Raw genomic sequence first — 20,839 nt, forward strand, 5'->3', positions numbered from 1 at the left:
TCACACTTAATTTTGCGAGGAAAGAAAACGAAAACAATGAAGACAACGTTAGGAGCACACAGTTCTGCTGCGGCGGTGAAGCTCGTCCGACCTCTGACGTCTTGGGTGTCGTCCAAAACATTCACTGCTCAGTTTTTAAGAGTGCTCTGTCTGATTTTCCTTACAGGTCCTACCATTTAGATCAGCGGTGACCAAAGCGGGTGTCGTGATTACATCGTGTAATCACAGACATTCAAACGGATACGAGGAGTTTCCTGTACATTGCTGTGTGTTTCATTCGCGTAGTGAAGGCAAGCAGTGGCGGTATCATGTCGCTCTACAAACTCTGTCTCTACAAGCAGTAAGAGGTGGTTTCGTAAAGAATGAGAAAGAGAACTTTTTTGTCCTGTCGAACAAAATGTAAAATGTTTAGCCTACGTTGCTCAAAGGTTCAATTAGGAGCATATAGAAACATTAATTGCCACACTGAATAATGTATTATTACTACTACTACTACTACTACTACTACTACTACTACTACTACTACTACTACTACTACTACTACTACTACTATTATTATTATTATTATTATTATTATTATTATTATTATTACTGACCATTAAGTATGTGTTACTACAATTCTTTTGTACGTGCATGAATATTGATATTTTTAGATCTTCTCCCTAGAAGGATAAAATCATTAGGTTTTATCTCAATTTTAATCTTCTTAATCTTTAGATCAAGATAACTGTTTATTAGTTATTCGTTTAATAATAATATTGTAGAAAAACTGATTCAATATTATGTGCCAACGAACTGTTAAACACCAGAAATTGACATGTTTTAAATCATAGCCAGATGATGAGATAAATAAATGTAAGGAATTCATTTACCCAATGGGATTTGAAATATCTCGTGCTCTGAAGCCTTTTAATAGAACAAAATTTCTCAAAAGAGTAATGATTAAACTAGCTTAAATAAATTGTCTATAAGAAGTTTTTAATTTTGAAAAACTACGAATTTATCGACCAAGTATCGAAACAAACATTTAGGAAATTCCTGATTATATTCAAGAGGAAGGTTAAAAAAAGAAGCAAGAAAAGTCGTATATTATTCACTGGCTCTTGATGACATTACTGATACAGCAAAGCTTGAGATTTTTATCCGCAGGATTGGTCAAGATGTTAGTACAGGAACCACCACTGGTTGTAGTTTTCATGCCAATTACCTTTCCTCCGTCTCCTTACTTCATAGGCTGTCTGTCGCATGTAATCACTGCAGCTCGAGTTTTGGTCACCGCTGATTTAGACGTTCGTCGAGTTTGGCACAACATCCACGAGCCTAACCTAACCTTAAACAATATGTCCGAAACTGTTATGATGTATCTATATTCTTTTGTTGTTTTTTATTAGATTATTTTACGACGCTTCTTCAACATCTCAGGTTATTTACCGCCTTAATGAGATGAAGGTGATAATGCCGGTGAAATGAGTCCCGGGTCCAGCACCGATAGTTACCCAGCATTTACCCATATTGGGTTGAGGGAAAACTCCGGAAAAAACCTCAACCAGATAACTTGCCCCACCGGGAATCGAACCCGGGTCACCTGGTTTCGCGGCCAGACGCGCTAACCGTTACTCCACAGGTGTGGACTCTTTTGCTGTTCATATTAATTTTCCTATGTAATTAATATTGTTGCTGTTTAGTCAACTGTCCGAAAACAGGTCTGAACCTCACAAGTGATACCAACAAGACACCACTTATGAGGCAACTAGGCCAGGAGATAATGGGTAGGGTGGCCAGTTCCTTTCTCCCTCCATTGCATACATCGCCGACTAGCTATATATTTCACTACGTCGGCTTAGAGTGTAAACCTGCTAATCGCCAAAGAGAAAATTTTACAAGGGAAGCAAAAAAGTATAGTAAGTTTAAATTAACTCTGAAACTTTAGGACCAAATCCAAAGTATAGGTGATATTTGTACCTACCTGTACTTTGGATTTTGTCCTAAAGTTTCAGAGTTAATTTGAACTCAATTTTTTGCTTCCCTTGTAAAATTTTCTTTTTGGCGGTTAGCAGGTTTACACTCTAAACCGAAGACTAGTCAGACTTCAGATGCATACAAACAATTTGTTCTTCCTCTGACACATATCGCCAAGTGAGATGTACTGCCTGATAATAGAGGTACATATAAGCCCGAACCTCAATCAGAGCAAGCAATCAATATAGAAGTGTAAAATTGCTTTAATTATTGCGTATATGTATAATTAAAAGCCAGACGTTTGAGATGGACAGGGCATGCAGCACTAATGGGCAAATCCAGAAATGTATATAGAGTGTTAGTTGGGAGGCTGGAGGGAAAAAGACCTTTGGGGAGGCCGAGACGTAGATGGGAAAATAATATTAAAATGGATTTGAGGAAGGTGGGATATGATGATAGAGACTGGATTAATCTTGCTCAGGATAGTGACCAATGGCGGGCTTATGTGAGGGCGGCAATGAACCTCCGGGTTCCTTAAAAGCCAGTAAGTAAGTAAGTAAGTAAGTAAGTAAGTAAGTAAGTAAGTAAGTAAGTAAGTAAGTAAGTAAGTAAGTAAGTAAGTAAGTAAGTAAGTAAGTAAGTAAGTAAGCAAGTATGTATAATTAAAAGTAAAACCAGCTACAACAACCGGGGGATTATAGTGCTAACTACACGATATCTCAGTTCTGGTTAGATGATCTGCTGAGACATGTGAATATGAGGCCAGTAGCCAACTGTTCGGGTTTGGCCCTTCCTGGGTTGTCGCGCCAAGAATTACGATTCAATGTAACCCGTAATTCAACATGTTCTTTATCCACCAGAAATTCCATTTGATTTTTTTTTTCGAGATTCTCCTAATTTGAAAAAAAAAATTCATTTTAGTTTCAGCTGACGATTGACTTTAGGCGAAATATTTTGTAACTTAACATTAATATATTGCGTGCTATAATGCATTAGCTCTGTTGAGGTGACAAGCAATTGCTACTGCTAATGTTAGAAGTTTGGATCGCTTCCAATCGCTCTGAAAATCCAAGGCGCTTCGGCTTGATCTAGGTACAATGACATCGCGTTCAATATGTTTACTTCTATGTAATGTTCAGCTGATAATATTCGACCCCGGAATTGCCTTTTCACCATTACAGAGTATTATTTTTATAGTTTAATAGTTTATTAGTTCATTTAGCGACTTCAGATGTATACAAACAATAAATTATTGTCCTTCCTCTGACACATATCGTCAAGTGAGATATACTCGAACTATGTGCAGAAGTACAGATACGGAAATAAAATCAGGAACATTGAACATTCCTCGTGTCATAATTAGCAAGATTGTGTACCGGACAGCTGTATACTAGCAGCATTGACATGAGTGTGAAATATCGCGGACCTGACATCTAGCGGAGCGGTGTGGAATTACGTCCACAAATACAAATATTAACTTAGCGGAATTCGGACTATTGTTTAAAACATGAGTTACTAATGTGGAATAATATATGAAACACTTAAGAAATGTTGAATATTATTTAATGTACAATTATTATCTTATATCAAAGCTGCATATTATGAGAAATATTGCATTCTTCATATTACTTTGTAATTGTTATATATTTTTTCTTTGGTTTAGTGAGACAAAATCAATTCTGATATTAGGAATGAATTTACAATAATGCTTTATATAGGGGAGAGTCGGGTAGTATTGGACATCGGGTAATATCGGACAGTGCGTTTCTTTCATCTACCATAGATGGTAGTACCTGAATGACGTTGTTACGTAACTGTATGCGACATCACAGAAACGTAACCATGTCATTCAGGTACTATCATCTGGTTGTAGACGAAAGAAACTCACTGTCCGATATTACCCGATGTCCGATACTACCCTACTCTCCCCTACGTATTGCTGACAATTGCAAAGATAAAATTGATAGCAATCTGATGCTTGTAATAATTACTAAAAGGCGTGTAAACAACATTAAAACTTAATTTGATAATTCTTTAAAATTTCCGATATATTTTAACTTCTACACATTTATTAGGTCTCAATAAAAAAGCTAATTTGTATTTTTCTATCAACACAAAAACGAAGGTATTAGGCATACTAAAGAATGTTGTTGACTCACGTTTTATGATCCCTCGGAAATCGAAGGTACGATTTGGAGCAATTTGTAATGCAGTAATTTTGTAGCAATATCATAAACTGCACATATATACACCCTGGCATTTTAACACAGCTCTAATTAATAAAACTATTAACTAGCCCAGCAACAATAAACATTGCAGCTAATTACAGCTTGTTTCGCGAGTATCTCCACACCGGCCGCCTAGGTAGCAGCACCAGCGTCGTTCGCGCGCAGAACTGCTAGCTGTCCGGTATTATTATAGTAAGGTATTTGTTATGCACTAATTACATAAATTACTATCCAGCTATACTTGTTTTTTTAAAAGATGGAACATGACAGAAGCGTTGCGATCGGAAAAACAACTTGCCAAACTTATAGTTCCCACGTGGCGAGTGCTTTAATAGCTCTCTTGGCGACATTTATTGTGCACACAATGTTGGCATTGGTACGTTTCGTCTTTGATTCTCTGTCGATTTTTGTATTGTTTTCTTACCTTCGCGTCAATTGTCAATGAATGTTTTAACGTCAGCCATCTTAACAACAATTGCTAGCTTCCATCAGCTAGCAACGTGGTAGTCCATATTGGCAACATGGCACTGTAGTTCCAAGCTCGACCGCTTAAATGTCATGTCCCATCTTAAAGAAAAACAAGTATAGCAATAATCAGTAGGCCTAGATAGTCTTCTTTTCTACAAGACCTACTATAGTCGCGACGCTGTTATTCCCGGCGTGACTCCTCCTCTTTACTTACGTCTTAGGAAGTGAAGGCTCTATAAAGTCTAGGTAGGTAGTATCGTTCGCCATTTCTGTTCTTTCGTTGCCGAGCTACCATACGAGGAATCTATTTGCCACACTGTTAAACATTATCATGTCGTAGCTCCTATGATAATAAATCAAACGCACTGTAATTCAGCAAATAATTGACGGGCAAATAATGTCTTCGTGCGCTTTCTGCGAACGCCAACGAAAGAGCGAAAATGGCGGGCGATTAGCCTACATTAAGTATTTATCGAGCCTTAAGAAATGAATAACGTCTTCATAAGCGAATCACAAGACGCACACGTTTAAATGTAGCCGTCCTGAAACGCGATTGGCTGCCGGAAATTAGAGCGACGGGACTATAGTTTATCACACATGGCCAGCTACATGAAATTCCACTTTCAATTTTTTATACATGACTTTCTTATGGCAAAGTTATTTCTCTATGCACTACATGTAGTTTGGAATACACATCATGTCTTCGTGTTGATGTAGTGTGAAGGTACACTGTTCCGTATTATTTATCTTCTAACACAAGACACAGCGCTCGTCGGTTCCAGCGTTCTCTCTAATAGAAAGCACATATATGCACTGCACTGTTTGAAATTTGTGTTCCGCCTGACAATTGACGCATTAAGGAGGCCCTGTTTGAGGAACAGCAGGTGCGAGGAACTACCAAAATAAATGCGAACAAGGATAATGAGTCTCCGTGAAGGAATTCACTTTCTTCACTCAGTAAAGGATGTCTTTGATGTCTGGGCAAATAAACGCGGGGTTTGAGGGAAGCCGTGTGTCAGTTGAGACGTAACTCAAGTCTGATGCAAGGTGGTAGCTATTTAAGCTTCCGCTGCTGGGAAGATGGGGTTGTCGGCGAATAACCTATTTGATTGATGTCACCTGTGTTGCATAATGCATGCCAAGAGGTGTTATGAAATTCTGAACTGTCGCCATAATACAAGTATGACTAAGAAGCAAACAACTTCATAGACTCTTCCACTTGCGAACACCGCTTAGAATAACCTTTATGTGTGTGTTGTAATTTATTTAAGATGTTTCAAAAGGAGTCAAATTAAAAAGTGAAACTGCTTACATTCTCTACATCTTTCACTTATAAGATATTCAGTAATAGCTGTATTATGTGTTATTTAAATGAAATTTAAAATCTATACTAATAATAAATCTGTAGCCTAAATTTTTTGGCAATTTTCGATTTTCCAAAAATAATTGGTCCTAACATATATAATTAACCACCCTGAAACCGAAAATCGCTTTTTTGAAATTTTTGTTTGTATGTCTGTCTGTATGGATGTTTGTTACCTTTTCACGCGATAATGGCTGAACCGATTTATATGAAAATTGGAATATAAATTAAGTTCGTTGCAACTCAGAATTTAGAATATATGGCATTGAAAATATTTTATTTAAAAGGGGGGTTATAAGGTGGCTTGAATTAAATAAATCGAAATATCTCCCTTATTATTAATTTTCATGAAAAATATTACATAACGAAAGTTTCTTTAAAAATAATTTCCGATAGGGGAGAGTCGGGTAGTATCGGACATCGGGTAGTATCGGACAGTGCGTTTTTTTTTCATCTACCACCATATGGTAGTACCTGAATGACATGGTTACGTTTCTCTATGCGACATCACAGAAACGTAACCATGTCAATCAGGTACTATCATCGTGTGGTAGATGAAAGAAACTCACTGTCCGATATTGCCCATTGTCCGATAATACCCGACTCTCCCCTAAGTTTTATTCCATGCAAAATGTTGATAGGACTGATATTTAATGAGATAAATGAGTTTCAAAATTACAATAACAACGCCATCTAAGGCGGTGTAATGAAATAAAAAACAAATGACTTCGTCTATAAGGGGTCTTGGACAACAACATTCGAAAGCTATGAAACATAGCCTGTACATTCGTTTCCTGTATTTCCTAAAATAATTTTTATGACCAAATGTGATCTCTGGATCAAAATGATGGCATTTTAATTTTTAAATACAATTTAAATTAAGTAACATAATAAACGATTTATCCTTCTATCAAACACGAATGTTCCCTGGATCAAACGTCCTATTTCAATTATGTAATTACTTTATATTTATTTCTAACGAGTGCAGCGGAGCGCACGGGTACGGCTAGTAGCCAATAAGACAAAAAGTGCCTCTGATTGAGGTTATGGCTGATATATACATCTATTATCAGGCAGTACATCTAGGGTGACCAGACGTCCTCTTTTGTCCGGACATGTCCTCCATTTTAGGCCTTTGTCCGGGGTCCGGGCGAATTTAAAAAAAATCAAGAAATGTCCTCCTTTTCGTAACTTGTAGCCTGATATTTTGAAATTATCTGATTTGACGCTTTTTTAAAGTGATTTGCCTGTAGGTGGCAGCAACATCGATGGAATATAATCTTTGCCAACGATCATAACTCTCTTTACTCCTCCTAGTTATGGTCGTTGCTCAGAGATAGCTAGTAAATTGAGAAATCGAGGTGCGAATGTAAATCTAATTAGATATTTTCTGTCCTCTTTAATAATTATAGTTTCCTTGACTTTCATATGTAGCTACGTAACTGTAAAATCATTATTATCAAGATTTTTTTCATAATTGTTTGTTATATAATAGATATTAACATACTTTTAAGCATGATATAGGCCTAAGCTTTAAATCTGTACTGTAAATATTTTGTAATAAAACAGATTTGACGTAATTTAAAGTATAATATAGACCACAGCCTATATCTAAGTACATATATTTTCTGTCCTCTTTTTTTTCTAACAATGCCCTCCTTTCTGGCGCTTTGTGTACTCTTTTTTATCTTTGTGAATCTGGTCACACTAAGTACATCACACTTGATGATATGTGTCAGAGGAAGAACAATTGTAGGGCTCCCTGCAACATGGAGGTAGCTCCACTTTTATAAAGTTGTGGAAAACAACGAAAACATTCTAAAAATTCAAATTTTAAATGAGCTTCTTTCCTTTATCAGAGTATGTCCTGGGTACCTAGGAGTTTCATCTTACCATTCACTCATTTATTACAATCAGCAATTTAAGGGGTAAAATATACAGGATGATTCACGAGGATTTACCGCCATTTACGGAGCTTATTTCCGAAGACATTCTGAACAAAAATTGTCATATAAACATGTGTCCTATCTCAATATTTTCAGAACTACACTAATCTGAAGTTGTTTGTAAAATACCATTATTCTTTAGTTTTAAGGGTAAAAGAATATTACAGACTAAGAATGAGCTATCGAGGAGTATCATTTCTTTAATTAACTAGTATTCTGAAGCTAAAAATGTGTTGTAAATTTGTACAGATTTTTTTTAACTAGCCTATAAAATTACATTTCTCTTACGCATTTATCACAACAATTGTTACAAATCACGCCACTCTTGTAAATTTTTCAAGAATGTACATTAGGATGCATAATTAAACTGTACAGAATCAAGTTTGTAAGTCGCATAATTTGTAACAGTTCTTTTTTGTGATAAGTGCGTAAGAATAATGCAATTTTTAGTTAAAAATTGAAAAGCAATATCTGTACAAAGCAATTAACAACACATTTTTAGCTTCAGAACACTAGCCGATTAGAGAAATGATACTTCTGAATAATTCATTCTCTATTTGCAATATTCTTTTACCCTTAAAACTAAAGAATAAAGGTATTTTACTAACAATTTCAAATTAGTGTAACTCTGAAAATATTAAGATGTGACATTTTTTGCTCAGAATATCTTCGGAAATAAGCTTCGTAAGTGACGGTAAACCCTCGTGAATCACCCTGTATACTAATAATGCAGGTAATGGAGTTACTCCCGTTTTGCAATAAGTAATGTCATTAATTTCAGGGGGTTATTCTTTGAGGTATTTAAAATAAAATGTTTAATACAGTTTTTCTCGTTTTTGCTTCCTTTTCGAGATAAAAATTGTTTCATATTATGAAACATTACATAGCGTGTTTTTGGGAAAGCCTTGATTTAATTCCTAATGCTCAGTCAATTTAAGAGAGCAGTGGATTGTGATAATAAATTACTGAAAGAATTTTAGTTTTGTCCTTTAAATATGAATAAATCTGATGCGAACAAATGTAACATTGTAAAATTTCTCTGCAGAACGAACGGACGGAAGCGGACATCGCGGTTGGAGAAATCCTCGATAAATCGCTGTCACGGGTTGGCCTCAGAAATTCAATGTTATGAAGTGCGGCCCGAAATAGCGGCCGGCACAGGAGCGAAGGGCGGACAATGGAAGCACTCACCTGCCAAGCTCCGACTGCAGGTCGTACAGCTCCTTCATGTCCACGCCACGCTTTACTACCACGTCCCGGTACGGGAAGCTGGGGTCCACCTCTGTAACACAACACACACTTGTTACAATTCTGCATATTGCTGACAATGAGATAATATAGTCTACAGAACAATGTGTGTCTCAGCCTGTAGTAATTAGGTTAATATTTCTGTGTTGGAATTTTTTTTATCAAATTTAATAAGCCCTATTTCACCCTGAAGTATATTAGGGTTATAGTTGGCATCAAAATACTACATATTTTATAAACAATAAACAATAGTAAAGTGATAACATAAAATAGTGGTCACAGTTACAATTCACATGAATTATGTATATTTTATTTTTTATTTTATTGGATTATTTTACGACGCTGTATCAACATCTAGGTTATTTAGCGTCTCAATGATATGAAGGTGATAATGCCGGTGAAATGAGTCCGGGGTCCAGCACCGAAAGTTACCCAGCATTTGCTCGTATTGGGTTGGTAACTTGCCCCGACCGGGATTCGAACCCGGGCCACCTGGTTTCGCAGCCAGACGCGCTGACCGTTACTCCACAGGTGTGGACGAATTATGTATAAGAATGCACCTTAATGAAAGAATGGATCCTGTTAAAGATTAATGAGATGTTTGAGGAATAATCAATGCAAAAGATATACAAGAATATCTAACCGTTTCAGAGTAAATACACTACCTAAAAAGATAATCAATAGTAGGCTACATTAATATAACAAAGTTTGACTTTCATTTTCCAATTAATGCTTACATAATTCATGAACAATGGAACGGTTAAGAGTAATAAAGGGATATTACAAGCAGTGATTTACGGTTACAAGTTACATACGTGATTCAGGAACAAGTACAATAATTAAAATAATAACACAAGTAATGACTTACAACTAACGAATAACGACATTCTTGAGGGCAATATATAATAGTAGGGGCAATACAAAAGATTTAAAAACAAATGTAAACATTAAAGGAATAGTAGAAAAATTGACTTAAAATTACAAGTTAAACACATTCTTTTTAAAGCAATAGGTAACAACAAAGAGATACTAATAACAATACACTGACTGTAGTTACAGATTAAACATATTATTAAAAAAACACGCAAAGGATCAATAGCTATTTTCAGGAGTTATATACATGGACCATGACTTTAATTTACATCTTCTTCTTCTGTGTTGGAATTAGTGGGTGAAGAAAGAATGATGCTGAAACTGATCAGGAAGAGGAAAAGGAATTGGTTGGGTCACTGATTGAGAAGAAACTGCCTACTCAAGGATGCACTGAAAGGAATGGTGAACGGGAGAGGAGTTCGGGGCAGAAGAAGATATCAGATGACAGACGACATTAAGATATATGGATCATATGAGGAGAGAAAGAGGAAGGCAGAAAATAGGAATCCAGACAAATCACAAGCTACAATAATGGGCCACCAACGAGCATTGAACAAAATAGATCTAGATTATCAAATACAAAAATAAATAATACCACAATTACATATAGTAAGACAGTAAAAAATTTAGGGGTATATTTAGATTCAAATTTAAATTTTCAAAGTCAAGTGACCTATATATGTAAGAAAACTTTTTCCATAATTCATTCCCTCAGACGCCTAACCAACATTTTACCTCTCAGCCTTAAAAAGAACCTGATCCAAACTTCAGTGATGCCCCACTTCGATTATTGCGATTCTCTATTCACGAATCTAAATACTGATCTTGCCCATAGACTACAGCGTGTTCACAATATCTACATTCGTTTCGTTTGTAACATTAGAAAATTCGATCATGTAACACCGTCACTAGAATTGTTGTCTTGGAGTCTACTTAAAGAAAGAAGATTCTTCAACTCTTTCTTATTACTATTTAAAATCATCCACACCTCCACACCCTCTTAACTAGCATCTAGTTTTGTTTACCTTTCACTACCTCGAACCCGGAACATGTACCTTCTCTCTATTTCTCTGCACAGAACATCCTTCTACTCATCATCTTTCAGCATATCTATTCCACGCCTCTGGAACTCTCTCCCTGACCATGTCAGAGACTGTCGGACAATATCAAAATTCAAATTTAAATTAAAAAATCACATTCTAGTTCATGAAATTGCTTGTTGAACACCTGTCAGGTTGCGCAACTTCGGCTTAACCCATGACATACAGTATAGTAAATATCGTAACTTTGCTGTTGTAAAATTGACAATTAATATGCAATGTATTTATTATTATTGTTATTATTATTATTATTATTATTATTATTATTATTACTATTATTATTACCAGTTATCACTTATCACTGTCATCATTGCTATCTCTGTTTTTCTTTCTTTTTTTCTTGTATTAGCTTGATGAGAGCTCTATAGTGTTCTTTTGACCATGTTGACCCTCTATAGGGCTTTAATTTAATTTGTATTATTTTCATCAGCGTCCGTATTTATTTTTTTGTATTTACATGTGCTATCTGGTAGGATGGAAGAGAAGGCCTTATGGCATTAATCCTGTCAGATTAAATAAATAAACTCTCTCTATGTATGTATGTATGTATGTAATGGTAACGTTACGAGAAAATCAGATTTAGATCGTGATACAGACTGAAGATAACTACAATTCGAAGGATAGCAGCAAGCGTTCACAGTTAAATGTAATCTTTGAGCGTAAACAGCCCAAGACTGAATGCAAACGACGCTTCATTAAGAAAAAGAAAGCAAACCACAAGGTTAGTTACGAGAAATTAGCGAACAAGCCTGCGTGCCAGAAGCGTGATGTAGAGCATACTGACGAACATATAAGAGCAGCGGAAACTTGCGCTAGAACGGAACCAACACTGGAATTCCGATAGGCCTAATGACAATAATAATAGCCTAGTGGTGCGGAATTTTCAGGTTTTTGAAATGTGTCATAAATGTAAAAAACAAGAAAACATCGAACGTTTCAGAGTTACGTAGCAACTCGTCGTCAGGGAAGGTAGGAAAACTACAACTGTTGAATTCGTTACCGAGATGTATTTCTCGCGATCAGCTCTTGCTAACAGATCCGACAGATGTTATCCATTCAACGCAAAAATGAAAGCTGAGTTGTGATGTTTCTTGATTGGCCGCCTATCATAGCACACTTCTTGGTGTGAAGAACACACCCCCATAGTTTATATTTAACTTAAAATCAGTATCTTTTACGAAAAGTTGGGCGAGCACAAAAAGAGTATAAAACTTTAGCTCATAATCTCAAGAAGTATAACCGATAGCCAAATGTGAAAACTGACTTCGATAACCGAAGGATATAAGCACCTACCAATAGGGGGAATGTGAAGGAGGCCTGGTGAAAGATATTCCCCTGCACATTTTGGTCCAGGGTAACCCATGGTTACTACATGCTTAACCGACGTTGGTGCACGTGGCCATTAGAGTGGGCAATGAATGAGTTTTCGAAACAAAACAATGTAAACATTTTGGGTTACTTATGTCATTCTTACAAAAATTCAATTAAATTGTTATAAAAATAAACTTCTTTTCATAAACAGAATTTTAAATTTGACTATAATTTAATACTGCACCATAAAGAGCAAGCTAATATTCAGAAATATAAATTAATCTCAATTTAAAAGAAACTGAAGTGTTGCTTTTTGTGCCTGTCAGTGTATTTTAATGATTCTATAGTTCTTCCATCCTGCTTTCCCTATTGATAGAGTAGAACATAGCTTCCAAACATAGGATATTCCTACATTAATTATGACATAGTGCAAAATACCAAACAAATTTGTTTTAAAAAGCAAAAAGATTACCCAATTGTTGTTCAAACATTTCAAAGTTTTCAACATTAAATAAATGTATTATTTTATTTTATTAAAATATTTTCATAGAAATTTTAATAACTTTGAAAGGTATATACATAAATATAGAACTAAAAATATGAATTTTCTGCGTTTGTCTGATTCAAAATGTAAAACCAATGTAGCTTTTTGTCATAGCATGAGTCAAGTTCCCAGATTATTAAACAAATTTTATTCCAATAATATATCAACCACGAATCCTCTCCAAATCAATAAAAGACTAAAAAAAAGTATTGGATTTATATTTTAGGTTTAAAATTATTAAACACTATTTAATCTGTATTCACTCTCAATTTTAATTTTATTTTTGTCTGTATTGGAATCCCCTCCTGAGCACGAGTCTTACTCATTCAGGAGTGGGATAGTTTATCTTTCATTGTATTTATTAATTTGTATTCATTTCAAACTTACTAGCAACAAACAAACAAACAAATAAATAAATAATAAATAAATAAATAAATAAATAAATAAATAAATAAATAAATAAATAAATAAATAAATAAATAAATAAATAAATAAATAAATAAATAAATAAATAAATAAATAAATAAATAAATAAATAAATAAATAAATAAATAAATAAATAAATAAATAAATAAATAAATAAATCTCACATGAAATTGAAGACGTTGAATGTCTCAAGTCATACTAAATACAGCTTATTGTAGGTCTATTTTATTATTACATTCACATTTCTCAGGTTCTATTACGTATGTAGTAGCAATAGTAGAGTTAATTTGTCAATTTGCTGTGCATAACGTGTCACTCAGTCCCAAGCCTGTAAGCGGTTCTGTCCAAACTACTTGAATGTTTTGGCAAGGTGATCCAATATCTCGAAACACATGCTGGTATGAATCGTGTCAAGAAACATGTGTGTCAGCGACTTGCTCAATTTCAAGCAACATAAAATATAATTTATAACATTTGCACCACACTTCTGATCAAAGAGGTTTTTTCAACATTCGTGAGCGCTATTTTAAATGCTTCTATTTCTATTGTGGTCAACAGAAAACTAAGATTGATTTCAATAATAGATTATAATGATGACGATAGAAATAATACAATCCGTTATGTAAGTTATGCCGTCAGATGTCAAAACTAAAAGGATTAATGTTGTAAATTAAAATCTTAAACATGTAAGTACGGTACCTACGTTTATGTGATGATAAATGTTTATACATCTTGATTACACAACTTTTAACACTGTATCACTTCGGAATATGTATGATAAGACTTTCTTGTGTTAAATTCTAACATACCTTGCTTACATGTTTCGACCTATTTATGGGTCATCCTCAGAACTGGTCGTTGTTGGTCTTGGCGCCTCTTGTTTTGTTTCCTGTGAGGGTGTGTTCGTGTGGTATAATGTAGAGTCAAAGAGTTTGTGTGTTCTGAAATTGAGTTGTTTGTTGAGAACACAAAAATACATCACATTAACATACGAAAACAAAAACACACATAACACTCTACAAAAACATCCCAACACACAAACAACACAAACAAACAAATACAACCACACAGGCGCATACAAACTCAAATGTAACACCTGAAACAACTTTTACATAGGACAGACAGGCAGATCATTTCAAACACGTTACAAAGATCACATCATAGCTATAACAAATTACAAAACACTTCCACATATGCAGAACACATCACAAATGCTAACCATACCCACAGAGACATCAACACAGACATGGAAATACTACACATCCAACCAAAAAGCCAGAAACTAAACACATTAGAACAATATGAAATATACAGACACACGAAAACACACCCCAACGAAATTCTCAACACACAACTCAATTTCAGAACACACACACTCTTTGACTCTATATTATACCACACGAACACATCCTCACAGGAAACAAAACAAGAGGCGCCAAGACCAACAACGACCAGTTCTGAGGATGACCCATAAATAGGTCGAAACATGTAAACAAGGTACGTTAGAATTTAACACAGGAAAGTATTATCATACATATTCCGAAGATAAATGTTTCATTTTCTCGTTGATGAAGTTTCAAGTCCCTTGGCTTAATATTTTCACAGATATCTTTACCTGAATTTCATATTTTATAAAATTGAAATTTACTTATTTTGGTTTATTAATACTCTACCATTCCTAACTACAGCTTACTTTACGTAATATTTGATACCGTCATACATTTGGTAACATTGTATAAATACTCGACTTACATAATAAATGTAGTTACAATTATATAAATAAAAGTTCGAAAATACGAGCAATAATTTTTCTACAGTCGGATTGTCATAGCCTACAATTATCACAGTGAACTAAAGCAGCCATTCGCGCTTGAACAGATCGTCCAGTAACGTGAATATTTTATTCTACATAAAGCAAGTACAGATAAATTGAATATGAAATTCAGTGAATGATGAAATGTTATGAGTAGGGCTAGGATTTTGGTGAAATTGCATCTTTTTTCTATTAAGATAGAAACATAACTGCTTTAGTATTTGTATGGTATGTGATAAACTGAGTGTTTTAAGACACATTTATTAGGTATTTTTTTGCATTTTTTGCCTGTTTCAACTCCTAAGAGCATTTTTTGTTTTATTCGGTCATTTTTTAGGCATTTTCACTTAATTTTGGCCATAAATCCCCATTAATGTAAAATAATATTTCTTTCCTTTGATATTTTCTCTACATATTTTGTCCATTAATAGCCATTATTTTGTATAATATTTAAATCCTTTTTCTACACAAATATTGCCATTTTAACGTAGTACACCCCATGTAATGGACCAGTCCAACCACCCCTTCAATGTAGACCCCTCTATACCTGCTAGTTCCGGATAAGAGTGGCCTTGTGGTGGACTACGTGGAACTACATCAGGTGAAATAATTAATTAAAGTGTACTACTTAGAAAAAATATGTAAAATTAAATAAACTTAAATGTTGGTACTAGAATTTAATCTAATTACTAGTCTAAATATTTAGTACAAAACCTCTTTTCCTACTAAACCAATTATGCAAGATCAATTTTTAGGACATTTTTTTAAAGATTTTTAGGTCATAAATGCATTGTTTTTAGGACATTTTTTCATGATTTATAGGTCATCAAAATCCTAGCTCTGGTTTCCTTTATATGTGTTCGTAAGTTTAGTAGAATGGAGTTGTTTTAAATTTATAATATTATATTCATTCATTCATTGTGTTCTGCTCAAGGGCAGGTCTTTCACTGCAAACCCAGCATTCTCCAGTCTTTTCTATTTTCTGCCTTCCTCTTTGTCTCCGCATATGATCCATATATCTTAATGTCGTCTATCATCTGATATCTTCTTCTCCCTCGAACTCTTCTCCCATTCACCATTCCTTCCAGTGCATCAATATTATATTATGGTTCATTTAATAGAATAGATAGAATTTGCGACTGGATGTAATAACGCCATCTCGCTGCGACAATAAACTTTGATTTAGTATGTAATAATAGCAGTAACTTTAATCTTCTCTAAATTAAGGATAATTGACCGGACTTGGATACCACGAAACCTGCGACGTAAGTAGCACAAGAAAACTGAATTATTTGCTATGTGAAGACGGTTGTGCACCACTCAATGACAGTGACCTTGACTGAATTTTTTAAAGGTATGTGGTATGAGTATTGAGACTTTTTTATTGTCCCTAATCATTTATAGCTGTTAATTCTATAACATAATCTCACATTTGTCACTTTTGCTTTTAAACATGTTTCTTTGTTCTAAAAAAATAAGTGACGTTATTACCTTCAATGCAGGTAATTGCGCCAGTATGCGTCATACTTTTATTTACTTGTATTGTTGTAAAACCTTGTCACAATTACAACTTTTGAAACGTACATTCCGCAGGAAAGGCTACAAATGATCAATATCTAAAAAAAAAATCACTTCAGCATTATTGTCCGTTTTTGTGGTCAATTGTAAACAGTGAGGGAAGTGGGAAAAAACCAGAGGTGGTATGCTACTTCACTGGCATACCTCGATTTAAAAAAAGGCATACCCCCTCCCTTACAACATACACATAAATGATGTATACAATAAATTCTTTTGTGCAGTCAATAACGCAAATCTTTGAAGCTTACGCAACACATTAAATTTCTTAATAAAATAATTTCAAGTTATTTCAATTATTTACTAGATTATTTTCCAATATCCACTGAGACTTATAATTTAAAATAATGTTAAAGCTTCAAAGTGCCTTACTTAATTATTAATAAAAAATTGCAACAAAAAATATCACAGTCCCTAAACTGGCAACAATGTCCACCACAAGCTACAGACCACAGCCTTCTATACTTGAAATACTACCGTTGTAAGCATTCCAGGGGTTGACTTATCAAATAAACGTTTCTAAATATACGTTCAATACAGTTCCAGAAGTCTGAGGTTTAGATTTACGAAGCAAACAGATGGTACTCTTTGCTATGAAGAAATGTATAAATAAATGTTTACGGATCATATTTTTTCAGTGACGGTATGTCATTCTTCACTAACGGTATGTTTTCTGGCAATAGAAACCAGTAGCGGTATTCCATACCGGGGCATACCGTCTCACTTCCCTCACTGGTTGTAACACATTTTTTAATTTATTGCGTTAATACCTTTTCACTTATCCTACTTATTCCCTACATAACTGAAGCATAGTCTAGTATATACAGTCACGAAGCTTGGGTTGTGAGGCTGCTAGGAACAATAGTCTGTGCCGGTACTATTTCGCATTGTCTGTAATGAGGCGACATTAGCGATCCTAGTGGTTAGCAACTATCTATGGATGCATATTTACTACGTATTGAGCTTTGTGACTGTATATACTAGACTGTGACTGAAGTGTGAGAACTGTTTTAAAATACTACAGTTAGGTTAGCTAGTTTTAAAATAATGAAATATTTATGCATGTAATGAATTCTACTTCAGACGTAGGGAAATCTCCACATAATTTCAAGACACATTCAAGTGTGTAACAAATGTATATTTTAGTTATCTACAGAAGAGCGCTGAAGTACCTCCTTGTCGTTTGTTGCTTTGAGCAACACGTTCCGAAGTGCAATCTGTTGTAAAGCAAGTGAAGCATAAAATGCGCTCGTTTTTGCATTAGGAATTTTCTTCTGTTATGAGAGAGTGTCTGGTGGGTAATTTTTGAAGTGGAGGCAGATAAAAATAACATTTTGAAGTCATTCAACCCAGCTCAGCGGCGGTCTGGTGAGAAGTCTATCACTCTTGCTTCTCGCCTTTCCTACAAGAGTGCATACAAAGGCAGTAAGTCACTCGGAACGCCCCTGCAACGGCGCTTACACTGCAGCTCAGAGATTTATTATACACTCGTAAGGGAGCAGACTCGTTCACAATGGAACGAGACAAATTGTGAAGTCTCTTGTTCGAACTGCAGCGAGACTCGTGTCCAAATTCACAAGCGTAACGCGCCTTCTGAATGACTCAAGCAGGAACGGCTTCTTAAGACCGGTTCACAATAAACCGGGAACGGAAACGAGAACGAGAATGGAAAAATTGTTAAAATATAGTAATATGCGTTACAAGAGCGGTATGTTGAAGTTTTCATGTTCGAGGAAAAGTTTGAAAAAGCGAAACATAGTTGAGATTTTTAATTTCCGAGAATTGAAAGAAAACATACCGCTCGTGTATCGTACATTGTTTTGTGCGAAGATCGTTTATTACATACCTGAAAGAGGAATTTCTAATTAGTTGCAATGAAATCTCCATCTTGGTTTCTGTTCAATGACGGCAAATTTATAAAACAAAAATATCTATCTTCAACATTGTTGCTTTAAAATGTTTTCTGTGTTTACTATACTCCAGCAAGCCGCGATATACGTCTGTCTTTTTTTCCCCCAGTCCATAAAAGCGAACTTAAAACAAACGGTAAGGTTATGTATTGATTTATTTTTCATTTTAATATTTTAACAATATTATTTATATAACATATTGCAGTAATAACATCGGCATCTGGAATCTTGTTGATTTTTTCACGGCTTCCTTAATGTTACTTGCATCACGAATCCAGTAACTTTATAGTGGAGTTGTAGAGTTTACTTAATTTTTGAAAATATTTAAAAACAATAATTAACAGTGCAATTTAGGTGAAATTCCAGTGATAAGTTTCCAATTTATAATTATTACTATATTGAACGTCTCTAAAAATAGTATGTTAGAAGCCTAAAGCAGTAAAATCAATATGTCACTTAAGCGGTAAGAAGAGAGAAATTGTTATGTGTGTTAGGTTGGGAATACTGAATGTGGAATTTTAGACTTACCGCGGATTGGTTTTGTGAGGAAACCAAGCAAATACGCACGATCTCGCATAAAATATATTTAAATGTGAACATTCATAATTAACGAGATTTCCGGAACTCGGGAACGGGAACGTGAAGGATGGTGAAAATTTAACTTTACCGTTCTCGTTTCCGATCACAGCCTACTAGATTCATTCTGTTGTCATCAAAAAAGCTATTTGATAGTCGTATATTTTGTAGCAAGCAGGCCATGATATAATTTTTTCTTCATTCATTGTTTATAGCTAACTCAGAAATTCAGTAGAATCACTTTCAATACCGTTAACGCGGGCTACTTTGACCCTTAAGGTGTTACTTGAACCCAAAAGAAAAAAATGTTTTCGTCGATGTAAAATAACAGTTTGGTGTCGAAAGTTGTAGATTTTTTTTCTCTGCAAACTTTCATCTGTACAAATATTTTCACCTAAGTTATGGTACTCCAATGGTAAGTAAACATTTTTTTCTTCTGGGTTCAAGTAACACCTTAAGGGTCCAAGTAGCCCGCGTTGACGGTATATTATATATGTGACCAGACTACCACGTGAATTGAATCCTTAAATATTCCGTGTCATAAATTTTGAAGTTGGTTAACCTGTGTTCATGTTGGCTGGCATGTAGGCCTACTCATGAGAGTACGCCATTGGTCAATTATACACCAATAACATCAGAATGCTTAATATCGACTTTACATATCGTTATTGACATATCGATATGCATAGCCGTTTCCGTACTTGGTTTATTGTGAATAAAAAATCTTCACGTTCAATAATTGACAAAATTAAAAATTGGTGCGCACTGATAGACATAAACGCTTAACTTTGGTTCTGTGTGTCGCGTAGAGCTCATCTTGACCTCAATTGAAAGTTTGAGAATTTTAGATTTATTTAACATCACTAATATAGTTTTTTGGAGTAATTTATTGTAAATACAACACTAATACTTTTTAAATTTGAATTTTCAACATGTCCGAGAGAATAAAAAAATCAATTTATTCCCAGTTTAATTTCTCAATGTGTATGTGCAACTTGAAGATGGAACTGCGGAAATTGAATTATAAAAAATACTAGTGGCTTGTGCAGCAAATGCTGCTGCAAACTAAGTTCGTTAGACGTTCAAATAAAAATTTCTCAAATTTATTTTCAATGAAGAATACTTGTCTTTTTGATAGTTATTTGCTTCCATAATAATGGAACATACTCTCTCTGAATGGATTTTTTTAGGCCAGATACTTTTTATTGGACCTATCCAACTTCAGTTTTTGAGTATCAACGCGAAAACGCAAGACGTATCAATGTCAGGACGATAGTAGTAGCAATTTCAGGTCATTGTTGATTGTAGGCAAAAGTTAAAAAAATTACAGGTTTGCTAAGCTTTCGAACAATAGCATTTTTGTATAGCTGCTGCATGTAGAACTTGATGTAGAGCCTAAAATCATTTTATCCTACTAAGAAATCTTGCTGAAATGATCTGGAGACTACAAAATTATCTAGGCCTCTTATTTTATCAGTAAGTAATACCTTTTTATCTTT

At 34.6% G+C, this 20,839-nt stretch overlaps 1 protein-coding gene across 3 annotated transcripts in view; it reads right to left on the minus strand.

The window, feature by feature from the left end:
- LOC138697662 (myosin light chain kinase, smooth muscle-like) overlaps positions 1–20,839 on the minus strand; it is a 192,331-nt gene that overhangs the window by 53,888 nt on the left and 117,604 nt on the right. For all 3 annotated transcript variants that reach the window (XM_069823104.1, XM_069823101.1, XM_069823103.1), the window contains exon 3: positions 9,156–9,246. In XM_069823104.1, the coding sequence (XP_069679205.1) occupies positions 9,156–9,246 (91 nt within the window). The remainder of the gene's footprint in view (positions 1–9,155; positions 9,247–20,839) is intronic.

Source organism: Periplaneta americana, chromosome 4, assembly GCF_040183065.1.
Source record: "Periplaneta americana isolate PAMFEO1 chromosome 4, P.americana_PAMFEO1_priV1, whole genome shotgun sequence".
NCBI classification, from domain to species: domain Eukaryota; kingdom Metazoa; phylum Arthropoda; class Insecta; order Blattodea; family Blattidae; genus Periplaneta; species Periplaneta americana.